Source organism: Ornithodoros turicata, chromosome 1 (assembly GCF_037126465.1).
Source record: "Ornithodoros turicata isolate Travis chromosome 1, ASM3712646v1, whole genome shotgun sequence".
In the NCBI taxonomy this organism is placed as follows: Eukaryota; Metazoa; Arthropoda; class Arachnida; order Ixodida; family Argasidae; genus Ornithodoros; species Ornithodoros turicata.
Window position 1 is genome coordinate 192,576,262 of NC_088201.1, and position 10,394 is coordinate 192,586,655.

The 10,394-nt window shown below is 48.3% G+C and overlaps 1 protein-coding gene across 1 annotated transcript; it reads left to right on the forward strand.

The window, feature by feature from the left end:
- Positions 1–1,038: 1,038 nt before the first annotated feature.
- Positions 1,039–4,413, forward strand: LOC135392710 (uncharacterized protein K02A2.6-like). The gene has a single exon (XM_064623436.1). The coding sequence runs from the start codon at positions 1,039–1,041 to the stop codon at positions 4,411–4,413; it is 3,375 nt and encodes a 1,124-aa protein (XP_064479506.1).
- The last annotated feature ends 5,981 nt before the right edge of the window (positions 4,414–10,394 follow it).

A 10,394-nucleotide genomic window follows, 5' to 3' on the forward strand; every position in this document is an offset into this window, starting at 1 on the left:
AGTTGTAAAGATGTAGTGGCCGCCGGATACAAACGGAGGTGTGGAAGGAGCAGATCAGCGTGGACCAGAGTGATGACCGAGTTTGGAAGACATCGCAGGCAGGGATTTCCCTACACCCTCCCTGCATTTTTGCAACACCCCCCCTGAAATTTCTGAGGTGACCCCAACCAGCTGGCCACCAACACGTTTTGGTAGTGAGTCCGGCGCAGCGAATTACATTCTGTACTATCAAACTTGGGCTGTAGGACCACAGACATGCCGATGATTATACCATGCATTTGTCCAAAATCATTTGCAAGTGACTGTTCAATGCATATATTGCGCGCATATACGAGCAAAAGTGCATGCGGGCACGCAAACTCAATGTGGATCATCAAGAACCATTTGCGCCCAACTCAATCAAGCGAGGTATTCTGCTTTTTTCGTCTAAGGTTTTCACCGTTGGTTGCTAGGTATTTACTGAACTTCGTGAGACAAGGCGCTAGTCTTTTTTCTTTGTCGGTCGCATGATTATGCATCTTAATGTTGAAATGCCGTTGATCATGAATCTGTATTCTAATGTACTGTGTTCTAACGTAATAACTGTGATATCTGTATCGATTACGCGATAACGTGTTGACGGTTCAAGGCCTTCCGCCGTCTCAGCGTTCCTGATAAAAGGGCGCAGCTTTCTTGTGTACGCGTCTTTTATGTCTGCGACACCAACCTGTCAGTATGCACGCACCTGAGAAACCGTCAGACAAAACTCTCGATGATTTGATGAAAGTGCTACGTGATCACTTGTCCCCGAAACCATCAGTGATTGCGGAGAGGGCGAAGTTCCACAAATATATACAAGGGGAGGCTCAGACTATCGTCCAATTTGTTGCGGAATTAAAGCGACTTGCGCAGGACTGCAAGTTCGGAGCGAATCTCGAAGAGACTTTGCGAGATCGGTTTGTGTGTGGACTACACCGACTTGATATCCAGAAATGCTTATTTGCTGAGAACGAATCGCTCACGTTTAAAAAAGCCGTAGAAAAGGCGCTATCACTTGAAATGGCGACAAAGAGCGCCTCGGAATGTCACGCGGCGGACACGCCCCCAAGACTGAATAAGATTGATAAACCAGAGAGAAGAAAGAAACGCTTTTGTTATCGGTGCGGCGGCAGCAATCATGCGAGTGAGGCGTGCAACTTTCGAGACGCTGTCTGCCATAGATGTAAACGGAAGGGACACATCAAAAGAGCTTGCCAGTCTGGAACGAAGGTCAAGCCCGCGGGACGACAATCCTTGGGTAATTTGAAGGAGGAGAACGACTGGGTTCAGAATAATCCTGGGGGAAACGCTATCCTTCGACTGGAGTCGCACAAGAATGATCCTATGTATGCTACCGTTTCCGTCGAAGACGTTCCACTTACGATGGAGATTGATACCGGTGCTGCTGTTTCTGTAATGTCTTTACAACAGTACCAGAACTGCTTCCCACACCTGACCTTGGAACCCACATCTCTACGTCTGCGCACGTATACTGGTGAAGCACTAACGCCCCAAGGGTACATTACGGTCAACGTCAACTACGGAGGTCGTCAGCGGACCCTGCCCCTTCATATCCTGCGTCAACCAGGTGTCCCTCTCCTGGGCCGTAACTGGGTGCGTGAGCTGCGGCTAGATTGGGCCGGACTGAACACCATGTCGCTTGACGTCAACACAATTACCGGACAGTTGACTGAGAAGTACAAGCCTCTTTTCACCGAAGAACTCGGAAAGATTAAGGGTGAGCAAGCATGTCTCAAGTTAAAGGAAGGCAGTACGCCACGTTTCTTGAAAGCTCGAAGCTTACCGTTTTCTCTGAGGAATGCTGTGGAAAATGAGATAAATAAATTGGAGAAGATGGGAGTAATATCGCCAACAAGCTGCAGCGCATATGGCACGCCAGTAGTTCCGGTCGTCAAGAAGGACGGCTCCGTCCGATTATGTGGTGACTACCGAACAACGTTAAACCAAGTCCTGGAAGTCGAAAAGTATCCCCTTCCGAGGTTCGATGAGATTTTTGCGGCGCTTGCTGGTGGAAAGTACTTTTCGAAAATAGATCTTAATCGTGCATATCTTCAAGTAGAAGTCGACGAGCAATCAAGTCAGTATTTAACGCTGAATACCCACAAAGGACTGTATAAGGTAAACCGTCTTGCCTTTGGTATTACTTCGGCCCCTGCAATATTCCAGAGAATCATGGATAATATGCTGAAAGACCTGGATGGTGTCATCGTCTACCTAGACGATATTCATGTTATGGGGAGGTCAGAACAAGAGCATATTCGGAATCTGGAAAGGGTTCTGCAGCGCCTAATGGAACGAGGGGTCCGTATAAAAAGGGGAAAATGCGAGTTTTTGAAGACCGAGTTACAGTACTTAGGACATGTCATTAACGCTGAAGGCGTGAAGCCGTCGAAAGAGAAAGTTGAAGCGGTACTGCGTGCCCCCGCGCCGACAGACAAACAACAGCTTCGCTCGCTGCTGGGAGTAATCAATTTCTACGGGAAATTCCTGCCAGACCTATCAAGTGTCCTGTATCCCCTGCACAGGCTTTTGAAACTAAAAGTGGCATGGTCGTGGAACCAGCAGTGTCACATGGCATTCAATAGAGTAAAGGAATTACTCGCATCACCGCGGGTCTTGGTGCACTACGACCCGGACGCCCCGTTGCAGCTTGAATGCGACGCCTCGGCTTTTGGAGTAGGTGCGGTACTGTCGCACATACAAGAAGACGGAAGTGTGAAACCCATAGCCTACGCGTCACGAACACTAAGTACAGCGGAGGCAAATTATAGTCACTTGGAGAAAGAAGCACTTGCCTTAATATTTGGCGTTAAAAAGTTTCATAGCTTCTTGTATGGACGAGAATTTGTGCTACTGACTGACCACAAGCCACTTCAGACCATATTCGGTGAAAAGTCAAGCACACCTACTATTGCTGCTGCACGTCTGCAGAGGTGGTCCCTTATTCTAGCAGCATATCGCTACGAGCTTCGCTACAGGGCCGGAAAGGCCAACGTCGTCGCGGATTGTTTTTCTCGTCTGCCGTTGCAAAGGACTCAGGAGGACGACGATGACGAAGTCAGTGCGATCTACTCTTTGGGACTTGAAAGTTTCCCTGTGAACTGCGCAGAAATAGCTAAAGAAACTGCTCGCGATCGAGTACTAAGTGTGGTGGCGGAAGTTATTGCCAAGGGGTGGCCTGCAACTATAAATGATGAGGCACTGAAACCTTATTTCTCACACAGGACAGAGCTAACAATGCATCAAGGATGCATCCTGTGGGGAATGAGGGTCCTGATACCTTCAAAGCTACGCACGAGGGTGCTCGACGAACTCCACTGCGGACATCCAAGAATCGTCAGGATGAAAGAAATTGCAAGAAGTTACACATGGTGGCCACGAATCGACGACGAGCTGGAACAGATGGTAAAACGATGCGACGACTGTCAGGAACAACGCCCTCAACCACCGAAGGCTCCGTTGCATCCCTGGTCCTGGCCGTCGCGACGATGGGACCGTGTGCACCTGGACTTCGCGGGTCCCTTCTTGAGTAAGAACTTTTTAGTCGCGGTGGACGCGCACTCCAAGTGGCCGGAGGTGTTTGTGCTCCAGTCAACGACCGCAGCAGCTACTATACAGTGTGTGCGAGAACTGTTTACGCGATGGGGTATCGCGGGTACAATTGTCACAGACAATGGACCTCAGTTTTGTGCGGAGTCTTTTCAGATGTTTCTCAAGCAAAATGGCGTGAAACACATAACATCGGCGCCCTACCACCCATCAAGTAATGGGTTGGCAGAGAGGTTCATCCGGACGTTGAAAGAAGGCCTGAAGAAAGATCAAAGTCACTCTCTGGAGGTGAGACTGGCTAACCTGCTTTTAGTTTACAGAAACACTCCACATGCCACAACGGCACAGTCACCCGCAACGCCCATGTTGGGACGACCATTAAGAACCAGACTGGTCCTCATGAAGCCGTCCCTCGACCTCACCGTCCGACAGAAACAAGTAATACAATCCTTTACCCGGAGTCCCAGATGCCGCGTTTTTCAAGTGGGAGATCCTGTGCGCGTCAGAAACTACCGTGGTGGTGAGAAATGGGTAATGGGAAATGTTGTTGAGAGAACGGGACCGGTGTCATATAGGGTCAAGGTGAATTGCCAGAATGGTACACTCGTCTGGAGGAGGCACGCTGACCAAATGATAACAGCTGACGTTCCTGCCAAGAAGACAGCCCAAGAAGAATCGTCAGACCTTTTCCCGTCGGTTCAAAGTGGATCAGCTACCTTTACCGACAACGCCACCGCTACGGTGGAAACACCACCGTCACCACAGATGGAACGAAGATACCCGTCACGTGTACGCAAACCTCCTGACCGCTATCAGGCTACTTGAATTGTTCCATGTACAAGCTGCACATGAGAATACGCAATGATAAATTTTGCATGACAATTGGTATTGTATAAATATTGTTTTAGCCTCGGATGGGCGAAGATGTGATATCTGTATCGATTACGCGATAACGTGTTGACGGTTCAAGGCCTTCCGCCGTCTCAGCGTTCCTGATAAAAGGGCGCAGCTTTCTTGTGTACGCGTCTTTTATGTCTGCGACACCAACCTGTCAGTATGCAGACAGCGGTGCTGCCTGTCGTTTTTGTCGAGCAATAAACATTGCTGTGAAGTACGCTTTTGCTGGCTCTCTGCGAATAGAAAGACACTACAATAACATGTACAAATAAAATAGGAAAGCTGTCCAGATATGTCAGCATTGTACCACGATTATTTCCGTGTCTAAGAAAAATTCCGCAAGTGGAACCTTCACCAAGCATACCCCCCCCCCCTTGAAAGCTCCGCACCCCCCCAGCAGTGAATTTCTGGGGAAATCACTGATCGCAGGGAGCTGCGACACTTTGTGCAAGCTAGTTTGTTGCGTGGGTCTGTGTACCTAGGAGAAAGAAGGAGAAACATCCGCCGTGATCCAGAGGGCCGTCCGAAAGTGTCGACAGCAACGAAGCCTCGTCCGCCTCAGTGATAGCTGTCTAGTTCGAACTTTTTTTGTTGTACGAACTTCGTTGAACTATTTTAGGCAGTAGCTGGACAATTTGCGTGTATGTCGCGTTTATTTTTTATTTTTTTGTATCATGTTAGCGCCGCGAAGCAACTGTGGCTATGACCGGCGCACAGACTTGCACAGATGGAGGGAGAACAGCAGGAAGGAGTGGGAGACAGTGGGGTTAGTATGCGTCCTGGGCCGACTTCCGGGGGAACTGTGCCGACGTTCGTCTGGAGAGTCTTCGGAAAATCCAGAGAAAACCTCAGATAGCACAGCCGCTGACAGGATTCGAACCCGTGTCACCTCCTAGTCTCGGCGTGGAAAGCGATAACCTTAACTACTATGCCACGGGAGCTGGTATTTCGCGTCTAGCTTGTAGCGTTCAGTGTGGCGCGATATGTGTCTTAGTTGTTTGTCTTGATTCATTCCTTGCGTATTTCCTATCGTGCGCTATTTTTATTGCTATTGCTTATCTTTCGTGGAAGAGTAAATAGTTGTTGCTTGTTGCGGAAGCAACGTGTCCTCGTTCTCTTGTTCACCGACTGATCGATATCCACCCTACCTGCTGAGTTCAAATTCCTTCAGAGATCGAAGAGCTGGAGGATATCACGCACGACCCACGAGCCCCGTGATGCAGCAACCACACTGTCCGCTCAATAGCGCCTGCGCGAAAAAACAACAACAACAACAACGTAGCAACCAGTTATAAGGGCAACAACCACGTTACTTGAACGTTCACTTCATTTTACAACAGTGTCAACAACACCCAATAAATAATGACTATGGCATGGGGTGATTCACCGCTGGAGAGCAGTACACTGCTCCATTATGCGTGGTTCACACTACAACTTCTCTCCCTTGCGGTTACGGTGCGGATCCAGTGCGGAGGCGGCTGTCGTACGACACGTTGTTCAGACATATGCGTTCTTGATACGTCAAACGCTTGTGGTTGACCAATCATGTCTTCACTCCACCACGTCTCCATTCCACAGGCAGCCATGAACAGGTAACGTGATGTGGTCGCCGAAACTTTGAGGGTAATTGAAGCGTATCTGCGTCATACAGAGCGCGTAAACTGGCCACTTGTTGTTCAAACGGCAGCAGCAGCGCTTCTCCTGAAAAGAAGGGAAAAAACGACGACAACAGTGGGTTCGCAAAACACTCCAGGAACGTGCCGTGCACGGGGAGTTCAACCATTTAGTTCAAGAAGCGCGCCTACATGACGGCAAGACTCATTTTGAATATTTCCGAATGACGAAAGAACGGTAAGCACACAGCTTTAAATGTGGTGGGGATGTTACAGGCCTACCGGACATGCTGTCATGCACCTGGGGCGCATTTTGAGTTAGTACCACTTTGGAATTCCCCTTCACTCAGGTGCATTGATTTTACAGATTTGACCATCTCCTTGCACTTATCAAGGCCCGAATCCAACGCTCTGACACAACTTTCCGTAGGGCGATCCCTGCTGCTGAGAGGCTGTCCCTCACTTTGAGTTAAGCGCTTAATTAGATGATTCACACACGGCTCTGACACAGCACTGAATGTGGACCAGGTACTTGGCTCACGGATCGTCCCAGTATATTTGTTTCCTGAACTACCGAATTGGAAAATCCACCACGAGTGGAATCATCCGAGAGACCTGAGAGACCGAGAGACATGTAGTCTGCATAAAAAAAACGCAGGCATCAATATTAGTCCTTTAGATCAACAAGTGTTTTTCTTACAGGCTCCAACTATGCGGACTTGGGAGAGGATTGCAAGAAATTTTGATGAACTGTGGAATTTCCCAAACCGTGTGGGCGCTATCGATGGGAAACATGTTTCAATTCAGAACATGCCCAAGACCGGTTCTGAACATTTCAATTACAAGAAATTGTACAGCGTGATCCTCCTCGCAGTGTGCGATGCCCAGTACAAGTTTTCAAATGTACACATTGAGGAATCTGGCCGCCTAAGTGATGGGGGAGTATTTCGAAACACCGAACTTGGCCAGCAGCTGCTCTCCGGTCACTATAATCTTCCTGCCCCAAGATGCTTGCCTGATTGTTCAGTCATGCTGCCTCATGTACTGGTGGGAGATGCAGCCTTTCCTCTTCTACCGAATTTGATGAGACCTTACCCTGGGAGGCAGCTGCCCCTAGAAGCTAGAAGCAAGAAGGCTATGTTTAACTACAGGTTGTCACGTGCAAGAAGAATAATCGAAAACAGCTTTGGTTTACTTGCCAGCAGGTGGCGTATCTACAGGCAACCTATCTGTGCCAGCCTACCAACCCTGAAAGCAATTATTATGGCAACGATCTGTTTTCACAACTTCCTTCGAGTGTGCGACAGCATTGAAAGAACAGGACACTGCTTGTATTGCCCTGCTGGGTTTGCAGATATAGAGGATGCATCAGGAAATGTAACAGAAGTACTGTGGAGGAGGCAAGTGACTGATAATGATGCACTTCAAGATGTTCCGCGTCTAAGCACAACACGTGTGCTGACGTGCACGACAGACTAGGGCCACATTTGCAGATTATTTCTGTTCAGTGGAGGAGGTACCGTGGCAGTACGCTAAGGTCTACAGAGGCAGACCGCAAGAGTAGTGAATGACATTTGGAAGTGCACATAGTGTGCTGTGCGTTTAGTGCCTGGAACGTCTGCTGTATTTTCTGTATAGTCTACAAGAACAGGAGACTGTTAGTGACCTTTTCAGACTGGTGGGATATGGCCCGGTTTCACCAACACTGGTAATCTTTGAACCAAGATCAAGGGTTGCTTAAACTGAAGTGAACACACTCCACCAAAACCAAAACCGTAGTACAGTATCGCCCCTGGCAGTGAAGCTACCCAGTCATCTTCATATAAGGCATGTGATTTTTTATGAACATTAGTTGGTTATGTGATGAATGTTTCAGTGACAATAACTCCTTTTAGTGAAGCAGAGTTTGTTAAATCCAAGTTAATGGACTGTTGGTCTCGGTTCAAATGTCGGCATTGGTGAAGCCTGGCCTGTGCCTGGAAGCTATTACCTCCATTTGTAGCAAAAAATTCTGGAAAGACAGAAAACCTTGTTCAATGCAGAACGGAAACAGAACACAGAACACGGAAAAAGAACCAGTGCTATATTTCTGCTACAACAAAATTTGTAGTAACATGTTTGTTTTGTACGTAGTAACTGTTTTGCAGTAACGGTCCACATGCCATCAGGTATACGCCATCCTGTTGTAGACATGTGTATATGTTTGTGGAACAAAATATTGTTAAGCAAGTTCTACCTAAGGCATGCATCGCAATGTACCACTTAAAGCAAGAATCTGTACATAATAGAAACGTTCTTTTATTCCAACAACTTTGACTTTGTTTTTATGACAGCTGCACAGCTAGTGGGCAACCAAAAAAAACCACACCGTACTTGCTGCCCCTGCATGTTCACGACTACTTTTCATGGTCGCTCACTACTTGGTCAGAGCCTGAAGCATCACATACATTGTACATTAACATCTGTGAAGAATAGGAGTTGTGTCCCAATGTAAAATCTCAAATTAACTGTTTACATTTATGAAGACAACGAGACCCTACTACAGTGGCGAGAACTGTAAGTCAAACAACAATTGCTGTATTTTGATTTTTGCGAGTTGCGTTGCCTCAACATTTAGGCTTTTTAGTGTTGTTTTCAGGCTCAATAAAAACATAAGGTCGCAGTTCCTCACTACACCTTTCACTCTGCTGGTCCACTATCGCAAGCAGGATCTCTACCGTCAAGAAACAGCGAAGAGTTGCTACCATAAAGAGCCACTTCATAATGATCTGATTCGTACACATCAAGCACTGGACACAAGCAAATGACAGGGTAAAGCTACATAAATCGTCTATCTAACCCTGCGGGGACGTTGATGTTCCTGCGGCTGGTTCATTAGGGCTCGATCCTGCAGCTCCTTGAATTTTGCTGGCGGCCGTACCTTTACTCGCACGGCTGAAAATATATATATGTCAACATCCTTCGTTGCCTGCTCAATGAGCAGGGAAAAGGCTAACAATTTCCTACACACCAGGCAACAAACCAACAAACATGTATGTCTTTCGTTGGGAACACTCACCGAGGCTTTATTTTATCAATAAAAAAAACCAGGTATTTTAGAAGGGGCCAACTTGACTCGCACGGCGTTGCCGATCCGCTCGGCAAGGAGTTCCTTAGTTCACGGGACAGTTGGTCACGTATGTTCCTCCACATACGTTGACAGTCATCGACTGAAAACACAAAGCGAACACTGAGTGTAAAAAACGCTAGATATATGCGCTGTGAAATCACTGCGAGCTACGAGTTTCAGTTACTATGAAGTGCAAGCATTTTAACTTACTTGGCATGCTCAGCGCTCCTGCAATTACAATCCAGGAATTTTCCCGCATTAATGAATCTCTGTACTCGGCACGGCGTGGGTCGTAGAGCCGCGGGCATTTCTCGACCTCTACAATTAGAGCTTTTTGTTTTGCCAACACGCTTTCACCGGAGGCAGCCATGTTGGAAAAGCACGGCGACAGCACAGCAGTGATGCGCTTGCGCGGAGCGCCTGCGCTCATTGGTCAGCTGCATCTCCGCAGGTAGCCCGTACTGCATGGAGTTCGGTCGAGCTCAACTCTTGCGGTGCGTATGCTTTGTCGTGCTTCGTTGTCATGACAACCGTGTCGCGCCGCATCCGTAACGCATGAAAATGGAACAGTGTGAACCAAGCATCGCACGCGAAACATTAGATGCGAGATGTGAGAATGAAGAACAAAGCATTAAACGCAAGCAAGGTGATGTAACGATGTTGAGGGTGTCATTTCCTTGAGCTTCATGAGGTGGTAGGGACAGGAACGCAAAACATATGAGTAGGCAGGTCTAGCTCTGTCACTTGTACTTCCTGTTCCTGTCCGTTAGTATGAAGTCATTGGAGGTGGTGGTGGTGGTGGTGATGGTGAAAGGGCTCGCCGTTGTCGGCTTCACAGAGGCGGGCAACGTCACGTCTCGCATCTTGGGGAGTGTGCATCCTGGACCAACTTCCAAGAGAACTGTGTTAGGGTTACCGTTATTACAAGCACAATAGTTCAGCTCTCTTCCACTGGCTGCGCTAAGTCGCTCAAAGGGAAGGTGAAAACACACACACATACATACATACATACATACACGCACGCACGCACGCACGCACGCACGAAAGAAGCACCAATGGCCATTGGGATACAGAGTAGAGCCCTGCACGGGCGCGGGCCCCCGACCCGGCCCGGGCCCGCGCGGGCCGGGGCGGGCAGAGCCGAGCCCGGGCCGACAAAATACGCCAGCACCGCGGGCCGGGCCGGG